Consider the following 26128-nt stretch of genomic DNA (forward strand, 5'->3'; position numbering starts at 1 on the left):
TCTCATTGCTGCGATTAATTTGCAATCATACCAGGTCGACTGACAAAATCAGCACCACTTCCCTCCCCATATTTCCATCTAGATTCAGAAAAAAAAAATTGATAAGCACCCCATAAAAACAACTAGCTTACTAAAATGCTGGCTTTTTAAGGAAAGTTAAGATTATGGCACTGGACTGGGAGTTAGAAGACTTGGGAGACTGAAGCTATTGTCTTGGGTCTGACACTAACTTTTTGGTCTCATGCAAAAAACATCTTATCTAGGAGCCTTGGCATCCTGGGTAAGGTGAAGCGTTTGGATGATTCCAGGTTCCTTTTTCTCTCTAGACATCTCTAACGCTGAGTTTCTGTGAGTTGCTTTGGCCTTTGACCCGATTTTGACCACAGACCATTCCCCCTGGGGGTCAGACCAAGGCAGGAGTTGTTTTCAGAGTATGAGATGGCAGGAGTTGTTTTCGGAGTATTCTGGAAAGCCTTCAAAAAACCCAAGAGTCCTCAAATCAATCTACCTTCATAGCCCACTTATTAAACTTAAATATCACTCCCTGTCCTTTCTACCTTTCTGTGTTGCTTCCCCACCTCCCCCAACCAGGAAAAAAAAAAAAAAAAAAGGTGAACTCTAGCATTTTCTTCCTCCTTGGCTCTTGGAAAACATCGTGCAATCACTTCTGCTTCTGCCTCCGCATCTGCACCATGTCACCTGTGCAAAGAAGAACAGAGAGAGACCTCAAAGTTCAGGGTTTCCCTAACGGTTCTTCTTGTGTGGGTGGAGAGTCACCCTGACTCGAGGCAATGGAAAAATGAGGACACTCTTCCCCAGGCAAAACGATATACTTTAAGGGGTTTTGAGAAAGAACTGGAGTGTCTGGGTGGTGTAAACAGTGAATGTGCTCAGCTGCTAACAGAAAGCATGGACCTTTCAGTCCACTCAGAGGTACCTTGGAAGAAAGGCCAGGGGATCTACTTCTGAAAATTTAGCCACTGAAAACCCTATGGAGCACAGTTCTACTCTGACGCATATGGGGTTGTCATGAGTTGGAGTTGACTCTACGGCCACTGGTTTTGGTGTTTTAAAAACAACTACCATATTTTTGAAAAAGATGTGGCAGTCTGCTTCCATAGAGATTTATGGCCTTGGAAACTATGGGGTTGCTATGAGTCGGAATCGACTTGAAGGCAGTGGGTTTACAATATTTTTACGCAAATAACTCATATGTCACATGCTTTTTTCCAACTGCAACTCCTCTCCCTCCCCCATGAGATATTTTCATGAGCCTGCTATGCTAATTTGATTTTACAGCAAAAAAAAAAAATTTTTTTTTTTTTTAGCATAGTGCGCTTAAGAAAATACCTCGTGGAGGGAGGGCACAGTTGGCAAAAAGACCGTATAACACATGTTATTTGCATAAAAATAGGGTACCACTACCACAAAAGCAAGAAGCAACTCTGGGTCCTTCCTCAGTGCTGGGCTCAGTAAAAAAAAAAAAGCCATTAACAAATGATGTGTTTTGCCTCCATGTAGCTCTGTGTATCGAATATAAGGCCCTGATTGCTGGTGCTTTGGGCAAGTGTTTGCAGGTTGCACATAGTCCATTGATAGACTTTGAGACCTTGCAGATGGAGACAAAGAGATGCCATCAAATAAGAAGAAAAACAGAAGAGTGGATATCCACCTAATTAAAGGTCATTCTCAGACCTCTCTCCAAATCGACCTACCAGCCACGATAGAAAAGTACTGACATAATGATTCACTTTTAGTAAGCTCCTTATAGGAGCTTTATTCAACAGGAATTATAGCATTAGATTTCTAGAATGATTCAGTCAGCAAGCTGATACCTCCATATTTAATGATCATCTATATCTTTGCTTAAGTGTTGAAATTTCTAAAACTTCATTAACTCATTATTATTCCTGCCTTTTGCCAAATGCTGGCAGTCCTACATTGAAAACTTTTCTCACCTCAGCCTCTTCCCATCCATCCCCAAAGTCAAAGCCCTAATCATTCTATTCTGGTATTACCACAGCAACCTCATGCTCCTAATCCCATGCTTCACCTTCAAAACTCATTTTTTCCATCATTTCTACCCTTAACCGTGAACAATAAATATCTTTGGCTAATTCTATTTTGCTGTAACTCCTTCTCTCAGAGGTCCTAGTGACCGGTGACTTGAGTTCCTGTTTGTGGACCCCCAACGACACTGTTTTTCTAGGACAGCCCATCCTATGAAGACACAGCCCTCATGGCCATTCTTGTGGTCACCTCCCTTCTTCTACTCCTCATCTATCCAGGCTACCCCAGTCACTCCAGTGAAGCACTACTATTTATCCAGCTATGGGTGTTCATTAATACTTCCACTAATTCTTCGTTTTTGATGTGAATTCTTTCTTCCCCAGTTAGGTCTCCTTTATGGTAGGTCTGTAACTATAAGCACAGTATCTTCTCTTTTCTGCGGTATACACTTTGGGTCTACATTTTTAACTAGCAAGTTAATTCTCTCTTATTCAAGAGCTTGATCAAGATAAGCTTCTCCAATCTGCTCACTCTGAGGGTTCCTAAGACTTTCTTATCCATGTTATTTACCAATCTCCATCTCCTTGAGTCTAACTATAATCACAATATCATTCCTTCTACCCCAGGTGCCAAGGATTTGAGACCCCCTTCTCCGTTTAAGAAATGCAGAAGAACATGAAGGCATAGAGAGAAGCGGTCATGAGTAGGGGTGGTGGGAAGTTCTGTTGGGGAAGGAGAGTAGGTGGCTCCTTCCCTGGACCAGAGTCTCCTACATACAAAACCAAGTAGCTCGGTAGAACACTAAGAAACTCCCTGTGATGGCTAATTTGATGTGCCAACCTGGTTAGGTGATGGTTCCTAGTAGTTTAGTCAAACACTAGTCTAGATACTGCTATGAAGGTATTCTGTAGATGCAATTAACATTTACAATCAGTTGATTTTAAGTAAAGGAGATTACCCTGGATAATGTGGGTGGGTCTCATTCAATCAGTTGAAGGCCTTAAAAGCAAAATTGGAGGTTTCCTGGAGAAGAAGGAATTCTCCCTCAAGACTGTAACATAGACATTCTGCCTGAGTTTCCAGCTCACCATTTGCCCTATGGATTTTGGACTTGCCAGCCCCCATAATCTCATGAGCCAAATCCTTAAAATCAATCTCTCTCTATTCTGTCTATCTATTATCCATCTATCTGTGTATCTGTCTGTCTGTCTGTCTATCATCTATCTCCTGTTGTTCTGTTTCTCTGGAGAACCCTGACTGATAAACTCCCACATACCCACCAAAGTGCTAGAGAAGGCACGTTCCCCAAACATGTTTGTGAAGCTCCAACAGTCACTTCTTTCAGTAGAGGCTTACATGGTATAAATACCTTAGAAATCATGTCTTTCTTTTCATTTCTAGCAAAGGAAGTTCCCCTTAGGTTTGAATTCTCATGGAGCTGAGCGGTTTCTAGGCTTCTTTGAGCCTCCAGTATTTATTTCTGATCATGTTTCTAGAGTGTCAAATACATGGCTGGAGATAAGAGAACTGTTGACTTAATAATAGATCATCTTGCCCAAACCAAATGCAGAAAATGGATTTGAAACTGATTGGGTAGTATGTTGTTTTTATAGCTCTTTTGTCAATTGAGGGAATTTCTTTCACAGGGGAAAGCCTCTTAATTGACTGTTAGGGAGTTAGGTCCACTTCTAACTTATTTTAGTCCTTTCTTTATCTTCTGTTAGTTCTGAGGGGTAGAGACATTTTAAGTCAAATGTTTAATATTTGTCTTATGCAAAATCCAAATGTTTTCTGCGGGTCTGGCAAAGAAATCATTCTTTTAATAACATTACTATGGATACCATATGTAATTATAGACTTAGTTTTATTCCAAGAGGACACAGGATAGGTGAAAGCATACTATTCACAAAAATGTACAACTATGTCTTACAACCACAAAATCTACTGCTACATTTTGAAATGAGTATTTGAAGAACATCTGTCTAGTTTCAGTGGGTTAACTGGGAAAGGGTTGAGAAAGCAGGTGGTTGGGGTATTTGAGCTATGAGAAGAATGAGCTTTGGGTATCAGTAAAGACAAGGATACAGTGATGAAACAGTAGGAAGGAGCTGGAGCTGAGGGTAGACTAGAGAAACCCCTGTGAAGAAAGAGGCTGAGGCAGAGGGAGGAGCAATAATCCAGAGTGGACTCTGAGTTTAGAAGAGATGAACTCAGGCCAAGTATTATGGGTTGAATTGTGTCCCCCCAAAAGATATGTTGAAGTTCTAACCCCTGCTACCTGCGAATGTGACCCCTGTGTGGAAATAGGGTCTTTGAAGGTGATATCATTTAACGTTAAGTCATACTGGACTAGGGTAGGTCCTAATCCAACATTTGTGGTGTCCTTTAAAAGAGGAGAAGAGACACACAGAGACAGACGGATGAAGGACAGCCATGTGAAGATGCATCCGCAAGCCAAGGAACACCTGGAGCTACCAGAAGCTGGGGGAGACAAGGAAAGATCTTCCTCTAGAGACATTGACGGCCCTGCCAACGACACCCTGAGTTTAGATCTAGCCTCCAGAACTGTCAAACAATGCATTTCTATTGTTTTAAGCTACCTAGTTTGGGGTACTTTATTATGGTAGCCCTGGCAAGCTAATACATCAAGAAAGGAAACAAAGGAGATCTATTTTAGTTATTGACTAAATATTGCCCCTCTGGGACCATGCTTTAGAAGTACACATGGAGTCGCCTCATGGTATGATTCTTTTGTTATTAAATCATCAGGGATAGTATACAAGACCAAAATAAAAAACAAACCTGTTGCCATCGAGTCGATTCCAACTCATAGCAACCCTATATGACAGATTAGAACAGCCCCATAGAGTATCCAAGGAGTGCCTGTTGGATTCGAACTGCTGACCTTTTGGTTAACAGCCATAACTCTTAACCACTACGCCACCAGGGTTTCCGTATGCAAGACAGAAACACCTTATAACAAATTCCTTCCTGGATAAAACCAAGAGGATGGACTAGATGGCCTCTGAGCTGCTTTCACTGATAAAATTTCCTTTTTAAAAAAAAAAAAATCTGGTCTACCAAAAATAGCATTAAAGAAAGGTCTTAATGGCTTTCTGCCCAAGGGACCATCCCCAGGTCACTTGGTCAGACTGAAATGGTCAACTTATAAACTAGTCCTTAGACAGAAAAGGACCTACAATCAAGGGCCCTACCAAATAATAACCTGACCTCCCTCAGTAATATGTAGGAAGAGGGGTTCATGGGCCGTGGGTAAGATGATGGCTTCTCAGCCACACCACCATACCAGAGACCCTGCCATTTAGCTTGGTGGTACTTAGCCCCTTTCCGTGCCTGATAGCTCTTGTGGGTTGGGATTCTCTTCCTGAGGGACTTGTGTCCTGGTGTCAGCATCCGAGTGTCCTATCATCAATAAAGAAAAAAAAGAAAATTATGCATATCAGTGGCAGAGAAGGGGGCTTATGATGGGGTACCCTTATAGTGCCTTTCTCCCAATCAGGGTAGAAGAGAATTGGTTTAGGGCCTAGATGTTCAGAAATGGTGGACAAGCTTGCAACGATGTTCCAGACTGCATCCTCCTGTCAGCTTCTACTCATTGTTTGGAATCAATGTTCCAAATAACTCCTCCTAAAAAGGTAGAAATGGAATCTTTCTGAGTGGCTGGTCCTAATAACTGCCTCAGCAGGTGAAAAGAAGCTGTGACGGCACACAAAAGCTAGCAGAAGGCAGAGAGTGAGACAGTAACAAGTCAGGCAGTGTAGACTTCTAGAACCTCTTACCAGCTTCTCGAGTCACAGCATCTCCATGAGGGTCTGCAGGTCCTACCTAAGGACCCTGGCCACATGCCCCCTGGTGCACAAGGCAGTTCCCTCCATCTATGTGCCCTGGGCAGGACCTCATCACACATTCTCCAAGGTTACATTGGATTCCTGTTATCCTCTCTCTGTATTTTCTTCTTGTTCTCATTTTCACCCACTGACAATCAGATGAGGAGACAGGAAGTGAGGAGACATTCAACAACTATAGCCATCACCAACACTTTGCTCAGTACAACAGTGGACTTTGGACATCACACTGGAAAAGAATGCTTATAGATATAATTATCTGTATTAGGTAGGATCAGTCCATCAACACTAGGATGAGTTCTTGGTCCTGAGGCTTAATAGAGCCTTTTTCTCAGATCAGCAGCATCAGTATCATCTGGGTACTTGTTAGAAGGGTAGAATCTCAGCCAGCACCCTAGAGCTACTGAGTTAGAATCTGTATTTTAACAAGATCCCCAGGTGATGCAGAAGCACATAAAAGTCTGAGAAGCATTTCTCTGTAACAGTGGTTCTTGATCCTAACTATGAATTAAAATACCAGCACCAGGCCCCATCTCCAGAGTACCAATACCATTGGTCTGGGGTGAAGCCTGGGTATTAGTATTTTCAAACTCCCCTATTCATTCTCTGGAGCTCTGGTGACACAATGGCTAAGGGCTTGGCTGCTAAGTGAAAGGTTGGTGGTTTGAGCCCACCTAGCAGCTCAGCGGGAGAAAGACCTCGTGGTCTGCTCCCATAAAGATTAGAACCAAGAAAACCCTATGGGGCAGTTCTACTCTGACACGTGGAGTTACGATGAGTCAGGATCGACTTGACGGCAGCCAACAACAACAACAACAACATTCTTTCTCTAATGATCCACCATGGTTGAGAACTGCTGGAGAGATGCTTGGCATATTTAATAGCTTTTTATACAGTATTTCACCCGATAGGGTTGAACACTTAGGGCTAGGCTAGTGACTCCCAACTATGCCACATAGTATCTCAGGATTTCAGAAGCAGAAGTTTCTCTTATTTCAGTCTCTGATTAGCCTGACCTACTTTACTCTCTAAGTTTTTCAAGAAATGTACCATCTCTATCAATTTGCCTTCAGTTAGTGGCTCTGACTTTTAGGTACCTTTTTTTCTGGGAAAACTAGTAATTTATGCAGAAAATGGGAGAGCAGGAGAGAAATATAAACATTGAAAAGAATGTTACTGTTTTTTGCTAGGGGAGAATGAGATTAACAAGAGCAACTAACCCTTACCAGTTGCCTTCTGTATGCCAGGCTCTTTTAGGCACTTGACAATCAGCAAGTCATTTAATATCCTCCATTGCCCGAGTAGGAAGTGTTAGTGTTATCTCCACTGTACCCAAGAAAACACGAGAGCACAGAGGCCTCACATGACTTGCCTGGTATCGCAAGGCTGCAAGTAGAAGCACCAAGATTCAAACCCAGGCAGTCTGCTACCAGAGCCTTTCTTGTAACCACTACCCTTCACTGGGTCACTGAGCTCTCTTTTGAATTTCTTCTGTCATCCAAGGAAGTTGTGAAAGGAGGTGAGAAGCTAGGGTTAGCCCTGGATTTGGACAGATTAGGTGGCTACCTATAAGTTTCCATAGATCCAGAACATAAGATCTAGAGAGAGACTTAGAAGTAGGGGAACCAGATAATTTATTGTTCGAGCCTCTCGTTAGCTGCTGTGGAGTCAGCCTCCATCTCATGGTGACCCCACACAAAACAGAACATTACCTGGTCCCATGCCAATCCCATGATCAGTTGCAGATCGGACTGTTGTGATCCACAGGGTTTTCTTTGGCTGACTTTTGAAAGTAGATCACCAGGCCTTTCTTCCTAGTTCCTCTTAGTCTGGAAGCTCTGCTGAGACCCGTTTAGCATCATAACTACACACAAGCCTCCACTGAGAGACGGGTGGTGGCTATGGATGAGGTGCACTGGCCGGAAATGGATTTTCCCACATGAAAGGGAGAATTCTACCATTGAACCACCAATGTCCTAGCCTAGACAATGTTAAACCATATGAACAGTGCGACAGCAAGCATAAAATAGGACTGTCCTGGGCAAACTGGGATATGTGGTCACCAAACATAAAGGTCATTCTCTCCCTAAGGACATTGAGGCCAGGCGTCGATGTGTATTGCCACACGGTTACAAGGTTAGTTTGTGGCCAAGTGAGGGACAAACTTGAGTTTTCTTCATTCCTATTCTAATGCTCTTTCCTGGTTTGTACTGCATGCCTTAGACATGCGTCTGCCCTTGAACTACCCACCAAGAAGTATACCACAGCATCAGCCTCTTATTCCCCCTAAACAACCTGTCCCACACTCTAATGTCCAACCATCAGAGTCACTGCTCATCTACTATCTCCAGAATACCTTTGCAAAAAGTCCAATCTAATGCCTAGGGAGAAAGTGCCCTTGGATAGCCTTTCTGCCTTCATTGATTAATCCAATGGGTAAGCTAATAGAAATAGGGGGTCCAAAGATGGCTAAGACATAGTCCTCGCACTCAAGAAACTCAGGATCTACTGTAAACCCAAATCCCTAAATCAGTAATGACACAGCAGGAATGGTGAAGTGGTGAACCCGGTGTGTGGGAGGTCCACTGGGAGCTGTGGAGCACTGAGGGGGCCACCTCATCCAACCTGCCAGACCTGGGAAGCCTTCCTGGAAGAGGTGAGGGCCTCATCTGGGTTGAAATGGATGAGTAGGTGTGAGCCAGGCAATGACTAGGGATATGAGAGACAGAAGCCCATGGAGGTGAGAAACAATATCAACATGTAGGGAAAAGAGGGTGCAGCTGGAACACAAGTTAGAAGCAAGACCCATGTCAGGGACTCAGTCGTGGAGAGCCTGTGTGCCATTTCATAGCCTTGGACTTCAACCTATAAATTAGCGAGCGGCTTAAAATATTTTAAGCAGAATGGGGACATGTTCACATAGATCACTTTGCCTAATTTTAGGCAATTAAAAAATGTTTACCACTATTCCAATCTCTAAAAAAAAAACGGTAGCTGTTGAGTTGACTCATGGCCAGCCCATGTGCTTCAGGGTAGAACTGTGCTCCAAAGAGTTTTTTGGAAGAAGATTGCCAGGCCTTTCTTCCAAGGAGCCTGTGGGTAGGCTGGAACTTCCAACGGCCAAGTACATTAGCCATTTGTACCACCCAGGGACTCTACTGCAATCTTAAGGGATCTAACCTTTCTTAAAATTCTTATTCAATCATTTGTCATTAAGATCTGTTCAATATTTAACACATTTATGACCCTATAGTACCTTATATGCATTCTATTCTTAAAGCGTTAATCTAGAGAAAGAGGAGACAGAATTGTCTCTGTCACTCCTGAACATTCACACTTGCACGATATAAGTGAAGACCCAAGAGTTGATGCCAGCCTATTTACCTACTGAGAATCAAATATACTTAAACACAAAAACAAACACAAGGCTTCTGGAAACAGCTTTTTGTTGAAAATAGTGATTTCAATAATAATAAGTACTGTGAAAATTTTATCTTTTTTTAACTCAGTGGATGTTTGACATTCACTGTAGAGTAACAATTAAAAAATGAACCATTACTGAACTCAATACAGTTGATTATGAAAGTTATTCTCTAAGCTATGAATAATCAAGTTTTTCTCTGCACTTCTTATACTTGTCAAATTTCAAAAGCACTTTTTCTTTTTTTTTTTTAATTTTCATTGTGCTTTAAGTGAAAGTTTACAAATCAAGTCAGTCTCTCACACAAAAGCTTATGCACACCTTGCTACACACTCTCAATTGCTCTCCCCCTAATGAGACAGACCACTCCCTCCCTCTACTCTCTCTTTTCCTGTCCATTTCTCCAGCTTCTAACCCCCTCTACCCTCTCATCTCCCCTCCAGGGAGGAGATGCCAACCAGTCTCAAGTGTCCACCTGATACAAGAAGTTCATTCCTCACCAGCATCCCTCTCTAACCCATTGTCCAGTCCAATCCCTGTCGGAAGAGTTGGCTTTGGGAACGGTTCCCATCCTGGGCCAACAGAAGGCCTGGTGGCCATGACCACCAGGGTCCTTCTAGTCTCAGTCAGACCATTAAGTCTGGTCTTTTTATGAGAATTTGAGGTCTGCATCCCACTGCTCTCCTGCTCCCTCAGGGGTTCTCTGTTGTCAGGGCAGTCATCGCTTATAGCTGGGCACCATCTAGTTCTTCTGGTCTCAGCTGATGTAGTCTCTGGTGTATGTGGCCCTTTCTGTCTCTTGGGCTCATTAATACCTTGGGTCCTTGGTGTTCTTCATTCTCCTTTGATCCAGGTGGGTTGAGACCAATTGATGCATCTTAGATGGCCGCTTGCTAGCGTTTAAGATCCCATACGCCTCTCTCCAAGGTGGAATGCAGAATGTTTTCTTAATAGATTTTGTTTTGCCAATTGACTTAGATGTCTCCTGAAATCATGGTTCCCAAGCCCCCATCCCTGCTACGCTGGCCTTCAGAGCATTCAGTTTATTCAGGAAACTTCTTTGCTTTTGGTTTAGTCCAGTTGTGCTGACCTTACCTGTATTGTGTGTTGTCTTTCCAGTCACCTAAAGCAGTTCTTATCTATTATCTAACTACTGAATACCCATCTCCCACCCTCCCTTCCTCCCCCCTTCGCAACCATCAAATACCTTCCTCTTTGTTTAAACTGTTTCTTGAGTTCTTATAATAGTTGTCTTGTACAACGTTTGTCCTTTTGCACCTGACTAATTTCACTCAGCATAATGCCTTCCAGATTCCTCCCTGTTATGAAAGTTTCACAGATGATCGTTGTTCTTTATCGATGTGTAGTATTCCATTGTGTGAATATACCATAACTCATCCATTGATGGGCACCTTGGTTGCTTCCGTCTTTTTGCTATTGTAAACAGTGCTGCGATGAACATGGGTGTGCATATATCTGTTTGTGTAAAGGCTCTTATTTCTCTAGGATATATTGCAAGGAGTGGGATTGCAGGATCATATGGTAGTTCTTTTTCTAGCTTTTGAAGGAAGCGCCAAATTGAATTCCAAAGTGGTTGTACCATTTTACATTCCCACCAGCAGTGTATAAGTGTTCCAATCTCTCCACAACCTCTCCAACATTTATTGTTCTGTGTTTTTTGGATTAATGCGAGCTTTGTTGGAGTGAGATGGAATCTCATTGTAGTTTTGATTTGCCTTTCTCTAATGGCTAATGATTGTGAGCATTTCCTCATATATCTGTTAGCTACCTGAATGTCTTCTTTAGTGAAGTGTCTATTCATATCTTTTGCCCATTTTTTAATTGCGTTATTTGTCTTTTTGCAGTTGAGTTTTTGCAGTATCATGTAGATTTTAGAGATTAGGCACTGATCTGAAATGTCATAGGTAAAAACTTTTTCCCAGTCTGTAGGTAATCTTTTTACTCTTTTGGTGAAGTCTTTGAATAAGCTTAGGTGTTTGATTTTTAGGAGCTCCCAGTTATCTAGTTTTTCTTCTGTATCGTTAGTAATGTTTTGTATACTGTTTATGCCATGTATTAGGGCTCCTAAGGTTGTCCCTATTTTGTCTTCTGTGATCTTCATCGTTTTAGGTCTTATATTTAGATCTTTGATCCATTTTGAGCTCGTTTTTGTGCATGGAGTGAGGTATGGGTCGTTCCATTTTTTTGCAAATAGATATCCAGTTATGCCAGAACCATTTGTTAAAAAGACTGTCTTTTCCCCATTTAACTGTTTGGGGGCAGTTGTCAAATATCAGCTGCTCATACGTGGATGGATTTATGTTTGGATTCTCAATTCTGTTCCACTGGTCTACGTATCTGTTGTACCAGTACCAGGTGTTCTGACTACTGTGGCGGTATAATAGGTTCTAAAATCAGGTAGAGTAAAGCTTCCCACTTTGTTCTTCTTTTTCAGTAATGCTTCTTTTTCAGTAATGCTTTAGATACCCAGGGCCTCTTTCCCTTCCATATGAAGTTGGTGATTTGTTTCTCCATCTCATTAAAGAATGTCATTGGAATATGGATCGGAATTGAATTAAATATATAGATCGTTTTTGGTAGAATAGATATTTTTATAAAGTTAAGTCTTCCTAGCCATGAGCAAGGTATGTTTTTCCACTTCTGTAGGTCCCTTTTGGTTTCTCGCAGAAGTGAATTGTAGTTTTCTTTCTATAAGTCTTTCACATCTCTGGTAAAATTTATTCCTAAGTATTTTATCTTCTTGGTAGCTACTGTAAATGGTATTGATATGATGATTCCTCATCGATGTTCTTTTTGTTGGTATAGAGGAATCCAACTGATTTTTGTATGTTTATCTTGTATCCCGATACTCTGCTGAACTCCATTAGTTTCAGTAGTTTTCTGGAGGATTCCTTAGGGTTTTCTGTGTATAAGATCACGTCATCTGCAAATAGAGATAATTTTACTTCTTCCCTGCCAATCTGGATGCAGATTTCTTTATCTAGCCTAATTGCTCTGGCTAGGAACTCCAGCACAATGTTGAATAAGAGCAGTGATAAAGGGCATCCTCTTCTGTTTCCCGACCTCAAGGAGAATGCTTTCAGGCTCTCTCCATTTAGGATGATGTTCGCTGTTGGCTTTGTATAAATGCCCTTTATTATGTTGAGGATTTTCCTTCTATTCCTATATTGCTGAGAGTTTTGATCATGAATGGGTGTTGTACTTTGTCAAATGCCTTTTCTGCATCAATTGATAAAATCATGTGATTCTTCTCTTTGGTTTTATTTATATGATGGGTTACATTAATTGTTTTTCTAATGTTGCACCATCCCTGCATACCTGGTATGAATCCCACTTGGCCATGGTGAATTATTTTTCTTGATATGTTGTTGAATTGTACTGGCTAGAGTTTTGTTGAGGATTTTTGCATCTAAGTTCATGAGGGATAAAAGTTCATGAGGGATATAGGCCTGTAATTTTCTTTTTTTGTGGTGTCTTTACCTGGTTTGGGTATTGTGGATATGGTGGCTTCATAGAGTGATTTTGGTAGTATTCCATCCTTTTCTATGCTCTGAAATATCTTCAGTAGTAGGGGTGTTAACCCTTCTCTGAAAGTTTGGTAGAACTCTGCAGTGAAGCCGTCTGGGCCAGGGCATTTTTTTGTTGAGAGTTTTTTGATTACCTTTTCAATTTCTTCATTTGTTATGGGTCTATTTAGTTTTTCTACCTCTGTGTTAGTTTAGGTAGGTAGTGTGTTTCTAGGAATTCATCCATTTCTTCTAGGTTTTCAAATTTGTTTGAGTACAATTTTTCATAGTAATCAGATATGATTCTTTTAATTTCAGTTGGATCTGTTGTAATATCACCCATCTCATTTCTTATTCAGGTTATTTGCTTCCTCTCCTGTTTTACTTTTGTCAGTTTGGCCAGTGGTTTATTAATTTGTTGATATTTTCAAAGAACCAGCTTTTGGTCTTGTTAATTCTTTCATTTTTTTTTCTGTTTTCTATTTCATTTAGTTCTGCTCTAAGTTTTATTATTTGTTTTCTTCTGGTGCCTGTGGGTTTCTTTTGTTGCTCTCTTTCTATTTGTTCAAATTGTAGGGATAATTCTTTGATTTTGGCCCTTTCTTCTTTTTGGGTGTGTGCATTCATTGATATAAATTGACCTCTGAGCACTGCTTTCATTGTGTCCCAAAGGTTCTGATAGGAAGTGTTTTCATTCTCATTGGATTCTATGAATTTCTTTTTTCCATCCTTAATGTCTTCTATAATCCAATCTTTTTTGAGCAGGGTATTGTTCAGTTTCCAAGGTTTGATTTCTTTTCCCTGATTTTTCTGTTATTGATTTCTATTTTTATGGCCTTACGGTCAGAGAAGATGCTTTGTAATATTTCAATGTTTTGGATTCTGCTAAGGCTTGCTTTATGAGCTAATATGTGGTCTATTCTAGAGAATGTTCCATGTGCACTAGAAAAGAAAGTATACTTGGTTGCTGTTGGGTGGAGTGTTCTGTATATGTCTATGAGGTCAAGTTGGTTAATTGTGGCATTTAGGTCTTCTCTGTCTTTATTGAGCTTCTTTCTGGATGTCCTGTCCTTCACCAAAAGTGGTGTGTTGAAGTCTCTTACTATTATTGTGTAGCTGTCTATCTAACTTTTCAATGCTGATACAGTTTGTTTTATGTATCTTGCAGCCCTCTCACTGGGTGCATAAATATTTAATATGGTTATATCTTCTTTGTGCATTGTCCCTTTATTCATTATATAGTGTCCTTCCTTATTCTTTATGATGGATTTAACTTGAAAGTCTATTTTGTCAGAAATTAATATTGCCACTCCTGCTCTTTTTTTTGATTGTTGTTTGCTTGATATATTTTTTTCCATCCTTTGAGTTTTAGTTTGTTTGTGTCTCTAAGTCTAAGGTGTGTCTCTTGTAGGCAGCATATAGACGGATCATGTTTTTTTAATCCATTCTGCCGCTCTCTATCTATGGGTGCATTTAGTCCATTTACATTCAGGGTAATTATTATTATTATTTTTTATGGATAGGTTTGAATTTAGTGCTATCATTTTGATGTCTTTTTTTTGTGTGTTGACAGTTTCTTTTTCCCACTTAATTTTATACGCTGAGTAGATTATCTTTATTGTCTTTTCCTCATATTCGTTGTTGATTTTGTTACTGGTGAGTCTCTATTTTTTTCTTGTATTTTATTTTGGTGAGTAGGATAGTTTGTCTGCTTTGTGGTTACTTTATTATTTACCCCTATTTTTCTAAATTTAAAATTAACTTTTAATTCTTTGTATCGCCATTATCTCCCTCTCCATATGGAAGGTCTATGATTACATTTCTTAGTCCCTCTTTATTGTTTTTACGTTGTCTTCTTTTCTATAATAACATCGATGTTACCCTGTTTTGAACTTATTTTGTTTTTAAATCTTGCTTTGTTTTTTTTGATTTCCCTGTCTGGGTTGACTTCTGATTGCTCTGCCCAGTGTTCTAGTCTTTGGTCGATACCTGATATTATTGATTTTCTAACCAAGGAACTCCCTTTAGTATTTCTTGTAGTTTTGGTTTGGTTTTTACAGATTCCCTAAACTTCTGTTTACCTGGAAATGTCTAATTTCAGCCTCATATTTAAGAGACAGTTTTGCTGGATATATGATTCTTAGCTGGCAATTTTTTTCCTTCAATTTTTTAAATAAGTCATCCCATTGCCTTCTTGCCTGCATGGTTTCTGCCAAGTAGTCCAAGCTTATTCTTCTTGGCTCTCCTTTGTAGGTGACTTTTCATTTAACCCTAGCCGCTCTTAAAATTCTCTGTTTATCTTTGGTTTTTGTAAGTTTGATTATAATATGTCTTGGTGACTTTCTTTTAACATCCACCTTATGTGGAGTTCAATGAGTATCTTGGATAGATATCTTCTCATCTTTCATGATATCAAGGAAGTTTTCTGCCAACGAATCGTCAACAATTATCTCTATATTTTCTGTTATCCCTCCCTGTTCTGGTGCTCCAGTCACAAGAATCCCAAATGGTTCTTAAGGCTTCTTTATTTTTTTAAATTCTTTTATCTGATTTTTCTTCAAATATATTAGTTCCAAGTGATTTATCTTCAAGTTCAGAAATTCTGGCTTCTACTTGCTTAATTCTGCTCCTCTGACTTTCTATTGAGTTGTCTAATTCTGTAATTTTATTGTTAATCTTCTGAATTTCTGATTGCTGCCTGCTTATGGATTTTTCCAGTTTATTAAATTTTTCATTATGTTCCTGAATAATATTTCTAATTTCTTCAATTGCTTTATCTGTGTGTTCCTTCTCTTGTTCTGTGTATTGCCTCATTTCCTTCCTTATGTCTTGAAGGGTTTTGTGTATTAATCTTTTGTATTCTGGTTCTGCTAATTCCAGGAATGCACTTTCATCTATAAGATCCCTGGGTTCTTTGTTTTGAGAGCCTGCTGAGGTGATCACGGTCTGTTTCTTTATGTGACTCGATATTGACTGTTGTCTCTGAGCCATCTATAAGTTATTGCATTAGTTTATGCTTGCTTACTGTGTCATAGATTCTTGTTTTGTTTTGTTATGCCCAGATGGGTGGCTTGAGTGAGCGAGCTTGATTATTTTCACCTTTGTAGCTCTGACGTCCTGTCCCCAGATGGCTAGAGCTGTTACCAGGTATATCAGTCTACGAGCCCATTCACTTTTCTTGTATGAATTCATCTCAGGTGTCCAGGTAGCTAATCATCGAGTGTGTGGTACAGGCTCTGTCCTACAGTCTTAGAGGGGTAGGGGAGATTGGTGTATGTACCAGTATCTGATTGCAGCAGGGGGTCACACTCCGAACAAGGCAGAGGGCTGAGAAGCAACCCCCGAGAGTCTCTGAGGAAAGCGCGTCCCTGTTCCCTAGAGAGTGCAGGTGGTTGGGTTCTGGAGATGGACTGTGGGCACCCAATGTTTTTGCTTTTAAGGACTGGGATGTACCAGTTATCCTTGGACCCCTGTCATGGGTAGCTGGGTGACCTGGGTGGAGCTATCAGTCCTTAGATCCCTGATGTGGGTACGTGAGGACCCTGTTTAATAGGCAAAGCAATGTCAAATATCAAACACCCACCTCTCCACCATACAGCTGAAATGGTTGGAGTCTGCCAACAAGGGCCCATTCTCCTGAAATAGGCCCACACTGGTCCATGCAGAAGGGAAAGGTGCTCAAGTCAGTGGACTGTTTATGCTTGGACAAGAGCCACTTCTGTCCTGAGCTCCTCCAGTTAGTGGAGCTGGCAAATTATCTTTTCCCCCAGTTGCAAATTTTTTCCTTCTCCAAGGCTGGGACGATGGCTCTAGGCCCTCAAGAGGGCCTATCTCAGGCCCAGGGAATTCAGCCACTGAAGCTGGCCTGGGGGTGGGGGAGCACTGTATAATATATGCAAGTATTTAGCTTTTGCTGAGAGCGCCGTTCTTCTCTGGTTCTGGAGGTGTGAGTAGGCTGTGTGGCTGGCTCTTCTCCCTGAGGAAACTGTGGCCGAATGCTAGTACCAGCCCACCGCTGCTGCTCCAGGAATGGTGCCTGAGGGCTCCCCGCGATTCAGGTCCAGTAACTCCTCTCCGCTTCTGAACGGTGTCTTCCTCCCCCTGCCCCTCAGTTCATTTTCTAAGCTTGCCTTTGATGCTCAGAGCTCCTAGCTTGTCATAAATATGCTCGTTTCACTTGTTTTTTCAGGTCTTTGTTGTAAAGAGGGCTCGTAGGAAGAGACTGTCTATTCCACCATCTTGGCTCTGCTTGTCTTTTTTTTTTTTTTTAATTGGGATTTGGGGAAGTCATCAGAGATCTTTACCAAGAACTTCAAGGAGACAACACTAGTTTGAATCAGATTCTAACTCTGAAATGTCAACACATTTTTCTGGATAATTTCCTGTGGTTTGGGATCTTAATTTGGGAGCAATATTTAGTATTCCATTTTGAAGGGTTTGCTTTCAAAAAGGATATTGCTTTCCAGACTTTCTTAACCAAATGCATTTCCCAAGAGCAGAAAACATGCGAAAAATCCTATTGGCATGCTTATTTCTCCAGGGTCTCAGTCTCCCCTCAGAAACGTACACTCTTGTACAGAACCTTCTGTAACTGTCAGTTTTTTTTTTTTTAAATATGAGGGCTTGTTTTCACACCAGTGCATAAACTGGGTGGAAGATGCCATTGCTACCATTTCTATTTTGATAGAACAGAAGGGCATGTGAGTGTGTCACTGGGGGATGCTGTGTCACCCCTTGCCTTTCGTAGACACGCAATCATCACAGAGTCCCTGTAGGCACTTCCTCTTGGGTAGGGAAAAATCACGGGTACTTTACAATGTGGCTTCTTAGCAGCTATTTTTCCCACAAAAAATATTCTGAGGGCAGGGCTTGGGAGAAAATCTCCCATTTTAAAATCAGCTTATTTTTTCTTATGAAGAAGTAACATGGTTCTAAAAACCAGAAAAACAAACAAAAAAAACCCGTTGCCATCTAGTCGATTCCAACTCAGGACAGAGTACAACTGCCCCATAGGGTTTCTAAGGAGTGGCTGGTAGATTCGAACTGCCAACCTTTTGCTTAGAAGCCAAGCACTTAACCACTGCCCCTCCAGGGCTTCAGCATGGTTCTACCCACCTATAATTAGAAATGTTTGCTTACTCACATATTCACATTGCCCAAGCTCCTCTTTAAATTGGAGTTCTAATCCGAATTATAAGATGTGACTTTATCTGGTCATTACTTTGCTGAAGGTTGAGAACCCACCCACTGGGGGAGTTTGGAACTTATCTGGGAATGAACCTCTGTGGCTGGAACAGCTGAGCGGCAAAGAGGAAAGCTTGACATTTGAATGGCTGGTGCCCCTCAAGCCCTCACTTAAGGGAGGGAGACCTTGAGCCCATCCTTTCATGCCGGGAACAGTGGCACCTTGGTCTCTGGGTCCCGAGCTCTCTAAGAAAGATTATTTTTAGCCTTAAGGTTATATGAAGTGTTTTTCAGGGTGGAGAGGGATTAATTTGATGGGATCCTTTGAGAAAGTGCAAACTCTCCCCTGGGTTTCTTCTTTACCTGTTTTGGCATAACCTATCAGAGTCCTTTGGACAAAGACATCAAACATTACTGCCTTCTACTTTGGACTAATTTTTCCTTCAGTTTCCAGGAGTGGAGAGTGGGTAAGAAAGAAGTAATGCTACAGATAAAAAAGAAATAACTGACCCCATTTCCAGTGGTTGAGCTTCTCGCCAAGTAGGTAGATGCTGGCTATAAGGAGGTAGCTGAGAGAGAAGAAGGCTGCTAGACCCACTGGGCTGAGCTTGGCAAACACAGGATACACCCACGTACCAGTCTCGGAGTAGATCCATAGGACCCTGCACAAAATGACAAGTCACAACAATTAGGATAGCAGGAGAGCAGCAAGCCATTTTCTCTTCAGCATCCATGGGATTCTGGAGCCCCATCAGTGATAACTGTCAACTGCTAAAACATTCCACAAAGCAACACAAGTGAGTCTTTTTTGGGTAAATAGATTTGATTCAATGAGACACTCTGTCTCACGGGCTGGGTTTGGCTGTTTTGCCTAATCCATTAGGATTCAATGTTGGTAAAAGAATATGGGAGAGTATCAAACACATCATTAGCCAAAAGGAAACGTGTGAGAATGGGAATTATTCCTTTCCCTGATATGTATGACTGCTGGGACACTGAACCTGCTAAGATGGTGTCTTAGTCATCTAGTGCTGCTATAACAGAAATACCACAAGTGGGTGGCTTTAACAAACAGAAGTTTATTCCCTCACTGTCTAGTAGGCTAGATGTCCAAATAAAGGGCATTAGCTCCAGGGGAAGGCTTTCTCTGTCAACTCTGGAGAAAGGTCCTCATCATCAATCTTCCCTTGGACTAGGAGCTTCTCTGTGCAGGAACCCTGGGTCCAAGGGACATGCTCTGCTCCCAGCATTGCTTTCTTGGTGGTACAAGGTTCTCAACTCTCTACTTGCTTCACTTTACACACCCCAGGGAAACTCCCTTTACATTGGATCAGGGATGTGACCTGAGCAAGGGTGCTATCTCCCACCCTAATCCTTTTAACTGCAGGCAGAGATAATGATTTATAACACATAAGAAAATCACAAAATGGAGGACAACCACGCAATACTGAAAATCATGGCCTAATCAAGTTGACACATATTTTGGGGGGACACAGTTCAATCCATGACGGATGGCGTCCATTTTTTGCTAGCTACTGGCCAGAGAAGTGGAGTTTTTTTTTTTTTTTTTTGTACCTGAGAGGCAGGCGCAGCTTGCCACTAGATCTCCAAAGCTACTGGGGTAGGAAGCACAGAGATGAAGTGCTATTGCTCTGATACAATATGCCTGGAATCTAATTGTTGGTCCTGATTTTAGCTAATGGAGTTAGCAATGGATAGGGTGTTAAGTAGGAATGGATGGGTAACAGTGAGGCTCAGGTGTTGCTCATGTGAGGAAAGCCTGTAAGTCATTCGTGTAAAACAAAAGAAGGAAAAGAAATTCTAGGAACGGAGCCGCTATGTCTAAGTGCAGCCTAAAAATGCAGTTTTCTGGAAACCAACTGCACTGAATGATGCCAAAGTCTGAAATAACTTTTAAAATTAAATATGAGGAAGATGATGTATCAGCTACAGTTTATAACTGGTTAAGAGTACATAATCTAGAACCAGGCTGATGTGGTTCAAATCCTACTCCGCTGCCTATTAGCTGTGTTACCTTCAGCAATTTATTCAACCTTTCTGTCCTGCTCCTTCCATGTGTCAGGTAAGAATCCTAATAGTACACGCCTTGTAAGGTGGTTGCAAGGATAAGGATAGTTAACACATGTAACTACATTCAATATAATATATAATCATTTATAAAAAAAAAAAAAATCATTTATATAAAGGCTCAAATGCTTCTATCCCCACTGAGGATGGCACAGTGCGAATCTTCTCAGCCATCTTTCTTTGAGGTTGCTTACCTCTTGGAACATTCAGGATAGGCAAGGAACAACATTTGAATTGGAGTGATTAAAACAACATAGGTTTATTCCCCATTATGTTCACTGTGGGTCTCTAGGGGCATTCTTCAACACCCACGGAAGCAGCAGTCAAGAAATCAAAAGACACATTGCATTGGGCAAATCTGCTGCAAAAGACCTCTTTAAAGTGTTGAAAAGCAAAGATGTCACCTTGAAGACTGAGGTGTGTCTGACCCAAGCCATGGTGTTTTCAATCGCCTCATATGCATGTGAAAGCTGGACAATGAATAAGGAAGACCGAAGAAGAATCGACATCTTTGAATTGTGGTGTTGGCAAAGAATATTGAATATAACATGGGCTGCCAAAAGAACCAACAAATCTGTCTTAGAAGAAGTACAACCAGAATGCTCCTTAGAAGCAAGGACGGGTAGACTATGTCTCACATACTTTGGATACGTTGACAGGAGGGATCAGTCCCTGGAGAAGGACATCATGCTTGGTAAAGTAGATGGCCAGTGAAAAAGAGGAATACCCTCAATGAGATGGACTGATACAGTGCCTGCAACAATGGGCTTACACATAATAACAATTGTGAGGATGGCACAGGACCGAGCAGTGTTTTGTTCTGTTGTACATAGGGTTGCTATGAGTCAGAACTGACTCGATGGCACCCAACAACAACAACAGGGGCATTCTGGTAGCCCTCAGGCTGACAGAGCAGCCATCATCTTGAATTTTGTCAATCACTTGGCCAGAGGGAAAAGTGATCACAGGACATCTTGTATTGGCACAATTAAATGCCCAGAACTTGTTAATACTCCCTCCCAACCACAAGGAGGTCAGGAGTGCAATCATATCTAGATTGGAAGAGGATAGAGGAGAGGAAGAAATGGAAATATCTGGTGAACATCCCTCATGACTACCACATCTCCCAACCTGATTTGTATCCAAAACCCCTTGACTTTTTTTGTGTGTGTGTGTGATTTAAGTGAAAGTTTACAAATCAAGTCAGTCCCTCATACAGAAATTTATATACACCTTGCTATATACGCCTAGTTGCTCTCCCCCCAATGAGACAGCACACTCCTTCGCTCCACTCCCTATTTTCATGTCCATTCAGCCAGCTTATGACCCCCTCTGCCCTCTCATCTCCCCTCCAGACAGGAGCTGCCCACATAGTCTCATGTGTCTGCTTGAGCCAAGAAGCTCACTCCTCACCAGTATCATTTTCTATCCCAGAGTCCAGTTCAATCCTTGTATGAAGAGTTGGCTTTGGGGATGGTTCCTGTCTTGGGGTAACAGAAGGCCTGGGGACCATGATCTCTGGGGTCCTTCTAGTCTCAGTCAGACCACTAAGTCTGGCCTTTTTATGAGAATTTGAGGTCTGCATTCCACTGCTCTCCTGTTCCCTCAGGTGTTCTCTGTTGTGTTCCCTGTCAGGGCAGTATCAGTTGTAGCTGGGCACCATCTAGTTCATCTGGTCTCAGGCTGATGCAGTCTCTGGTGTATGTGGCCCTTTCTGTCTCCTGGGCTCATTAATACCTTGTGTCTTTGGTGTTCTTCATTCTCCTTTGATCCAGGTGGGTTGAGACCAATTGATGCATCTTAGATGGCCGCTTGCTAGCGTTTAAGATCCCATACGCCTCTCTCCAAGGTGGTATGCAGAATGTTTTCTTAATAGATTTTATCATGCCAATTGACCTAGATGTCCCCTGAAACCATGGTCTACAAACCCCCGCCCTGCTATGCTGGTCTTTGAAGAGTTCAGTTTATTCAGGAAACTGTTTTGGTTTAGTCCAGTTGTGCCGACCTCTCCTGTATTGTGTTGTCTTTCCCTTCACCTAAAATATTTCTTATCTACTATCTAATTAATGAATCCCCCTCTCCCGCCCCACTCTCATAACCATCAAAGAATATTTTCTTCTCTGTTTAAGCTATTTCTCAAGTTCCTATAATAGTGGTCTCATACGGTATTTCTCCTTTTGCAACTGACTCCCTTGCTGCTTTTCAATATGAATATGGTTTTTATATGAGTCTGAATGACTAACGTGGTCAGAAGTTTCTTTTTTTCTTAATCTCTGACTTAGACCTTAGTTTAAGATTCCTAATGACATCATGCCATTTTCTTCATTGGCTGGAAGCCCTCTGAATACTTCTACAGTGAGGTCAGAAAATAGGGCAATTGGATACTCCAGGTTGTCAAAGGAGTTCAGATGGAAGAATGAAACCCTGCACTTAATTAAGCTTTCAGAAAATCTCAAAGGTGAACTCTGTTGTTTCAAATACTTTATTTTTATTTGTCAAATATTTTGTGGGAGAAACAAGAGCTAATATTCAGGGCCAGGACTAGGGTGACGCAAGGGAATCATCTAAAGTGCAAAATTTAGAAAGGCATCACTGCTAGAATCGGCACATGGTCCCCAGTCCTGGCCCTTCCAGAATGAGGGGCAGAGAGTAAATATCTGCAAGTTGGTAGGGCTAAGGGCTTACAGTCAGGGAAGAGATCCGAATATTGTCCTACCAGGTTTCATTAATTTGTTTACTTTACTGACTTGAAATTAGGGCTCCCTAGTTCTTTGGAATCCTGGTGGCACAGTGGTTAAGAGCTCAGGTGCTAACTAAAAAATCAGGAGTTCAAATCCACCAGCCGCTCCTTGGAAACCCTGTGGGGCAGTTCTACTTTGTCCTATAGGGTCGCTGTGAGTCGCAATCGACTCGACAGCAATGGGTTAAGTTCCTATGCACATTTCTCTAAGACGTCTACAAATAAGGACATTTCCCTAGAGGCCTGAAAAGCTTGTTTATCTACTGCATTTTCGTTTCCTTCGGCATAAGATTCCAAAAGTAAAACTCCTGAGGTAAGTTAATGAATTCTGTATTTTCACAGAGAAAGTGCAAAGAAAGCTATAGGTGTGTTAACTGACAGTGGGAAAAGTAATGAAAATGCAAATAGAGTATCAGGCAAAGGTACAGGAATTTAATGAAGGGCAGGCAGCAGAAGGGTGGAGGCAGGGAAAGGTGGCACTGTCAGTGGGTATTACTTCTTTAGGGCACACCTACATTAATGCTAAAAAGAAAGGAAAGAAGGAAGGGAGAGAGGGAGGGAGGGAGGGAGGGGGAGTGGAGGGAGGAAAGGAAGGAAGGGAGAAAGAAAAAAAGAAAGAAATCAAATAATAAATAAAATGTACCAACTCCTGTAAAAACATTTGCCACAGGGAAGCATGACTGATAAGTTAAGAATAAGTTAAGAACAAGCACCACTTGGAGAAAGATTATAAAATGGAATAACAAATTGATTTTATGACTTTACCCTCTACCCATTAAGATTTCTTGCAGGATTAAAACCAAAAACCAAACCTTTTGCTATTGAGTTGATTCCGACTCACAGCAACCCTACAGGACAGATTAGAACTGACCCATAGGGTTTCCAAGGAGTGGCTGGTGGCTTCGAACTGCCGACCTTTTGGTTAGCAGCCGAGCTCTTAACTACTGTACCACCAGGGCTGTTTCTTGAAGGATTAAAGTAGGCAAAATAAGAGTCCTTGGGTTTCTTATCTTTAACATTGAAAACATTGACTCATCCCTACTATTTGCCAGGTGAAGGAGCACTGGTGGCGTAGCGGTTAAAGCGTCGGGCTGCTAACTGAAAGATCAGCAGTTTGAACCCATCAGCTGCTCCTTGGGAGAAAGATGTGGTAGTCTGCTTCTATAAAGATTTACAGCCTTGGAAACCTTATGGAGCAGTTCTAATCTGTCTTATAGGGTCACTATGAGACAGACACGACGGCAACGGGTATATTTGCTGGGTATAGTACTGGGCACATCCATATGCCTTATCTCTTTCAGTCAGGTAATAATTAAGCTTGCCTATCAGTAGGAATTGACTCCAGGCAATGGGTTTATCAGGCTAATGGGGGGATTAAATGAGACAATGTGTGTAGAATATTGAGCCCAGCGTTTGGGAAATACAGGGAGCTACTACATTACTACAGGTAGTAGTGTTCTCCCTGTATTCAAACACATATTTTTACTTTTGTTATTACAAAACCATTAACTTTGGCATCCTACCATGGAGAATTACATCTCCTAACTTATGGTTGAAGAGAATAAATGAATTTAGTCTGTGTCCGGCAGACTTACTGAGAGAAGAAAGCTCTATGAAGGGGGACAGGGTGCAGTTTACTGTAATGGTTGTGTTCCGGGACACCCAGGCTTTGGAGTCCAGCCTCACTGGTAGAGTAGAATACTTAATCTTCCACTTACTGTTTGGGAGATGATTATGTATTTTAGGAGAAAACTGCTGGCCGGAGAGAGGCCATAGAAGAAGTAGAATTGGTAAGACTTCAACATGAAGGTAAAAGAAGAGGGGAAGAGACTGGGGTAACCATTGGGCAACTGGGTGGATTTTAATAGGAGATGAAGCAAGTTTGGGAGGTTAGGAGGGGTAGAGGAAGAGTTGAAGATGACGAATGCATCTTTGAACCTGTTGAAATTGAGTGTTTTGGAGCCATCTTGTTCTGCAAAGACAGTTGAATAATCATATCTGGGACTGAAAATAGAGTCCTTATAGATCAAGGCTCCTAGGTACAGATTTGGGCATGATCAAAAATAAGTAAAAGGCGGCATGTCCACAGATGAAATCATGTATGGAAAGTGCACTTAAATAAGGACCAGTTACATAACCCAGGGAATACTAACATTTAAGAGTCAGCCAAGAGAGAAGAAACCTATGAAGCAGAATGCACAGAGGAAGAAGAAAAACAGGAAACAAACAAATAAACAAACAAAACAAGGTCATTAAAGCTAAAAGAATTTCAAAGAGAAGGAAATGATCAATGGAGCTGTTGGCTGGTCAAAACTATAGACAGTTGTGTATCGGTTAGGGTGCTTCCAACTACAGTACATCTCAACTCAAAATAGCTTTAGTGACAAGGAAAATTTACCATCTCATGTAACTGGTCTTGAGATACAATGGCTCCAGGATTGGTTAAACCAGTGGCTCAACAATATTATTGAGGCTTCTGTTTATTGTTCTGCTCATTTTGCCCTCAGGCTAGCATCCTTCCTGTTGAAAGATGGCAGACATAGGTCCAGGCATCATATCCAGGCAGGAGAATAAGGGACCATCTTTTTTTTTGTGATTTGTTTTAAGAGTAAAGAAAGTCTTGACAGATGTCTCATTAGTCAAGTGTACCACATGCCCAAGCCTAAAGCAAATACTGGGTATGGGGTAATGGTTGACTTTGACCAGTGAGGAACTACTTTACGGAACCAGAGGGGAATCAGGCTTCCCATCACCTAGTTGAATACCTATTATGTTTGGATCAAAGTGTCTTAGATTGTTTTGTTTGTAAAGAGAACTGTGAATATGCTTAAATAATGAGGGGAAGAAGCCAGTGAGAGGGTAAAGACACTAGATGACAGAAAGGGGATGATAGATGGAGCATATTCCTGGAGAAGACTGCAGAGAAGGAATCTGGGGGTGCAGGTAGAAAAGCAGGACTGAGGTGGTAGTGGAAAGCCCGCCTATGAAGCTGAAGAGATGACTGATGGGTTGGTATGGACCCAAGCATGTTTGCTTGTGTGTGTGTGTGTGTGTGTGTGTGTGGAGAGAGGGTGTGGCGGGATGAATGGAAAGATGAGAATGCTAGGGTCTGATAGCCTTACTTGAAGTCACCCCACCTGGACGTCACTGAATACACATCTCACCTGAATATCGCAAGATATTCTTTCCTCTGTTGGTCACTCAACAACTGACTTAAAGCGTCTCAGGATGATGTGTGTGTAAAAGAAAGCCCAGGCAGATTTTAATAAATCAAGCTTGTGGTCTTTTTTTC

The 26128-nt window shown here is 41.5% G+C and overlaps 1 protein-coding gene across 1 annotated transcript in view; it reads right to left on the reverse strand.

The window, feature by feature from the left end:
* Window positions 1-2976: 2976 nt before the first annotated feature.
* ADTRP (androgen dependent TFPI regulating protein) overlaps window positions 2977-26128 on the reverse strand; it is a 118615-nt gene continuing 95463 nt past the window's right edge. The window contains exons 8-9 of the mRNA XM_064280703.1: window positions 18519-18670; window positions 2977-5433 (exon numbers count right to left, since the gene is read on the reverse strand). Of these exons, the coding sequence (XP_064136773.1) occupies window positions 5348-5433; window positions 18519-18670 (238 nt within the window). The 3' untranslated portion in view covers window positions 2977-5347. The remainder of the gene's footprint in view (window positions 5434-18518; window positions 18671-26128) is intronic.

The sequence above is a fragment of the Loxodonta africana genome, chromosome 1 (assembly GCF_030014295.1).
Source record: "Loxodonta africana isolate mLoxAfr1 chromosome 1, mLoxAfr1.hap2, whole genome shotgun sequence".
In the NCBI taxonomy this organism is placed as follows: Eukaryota; Metazoa; Chordata; class Mammalia; order Proboscidea; family Elephantidae; genus Loxodonta; species Loxodonta africana.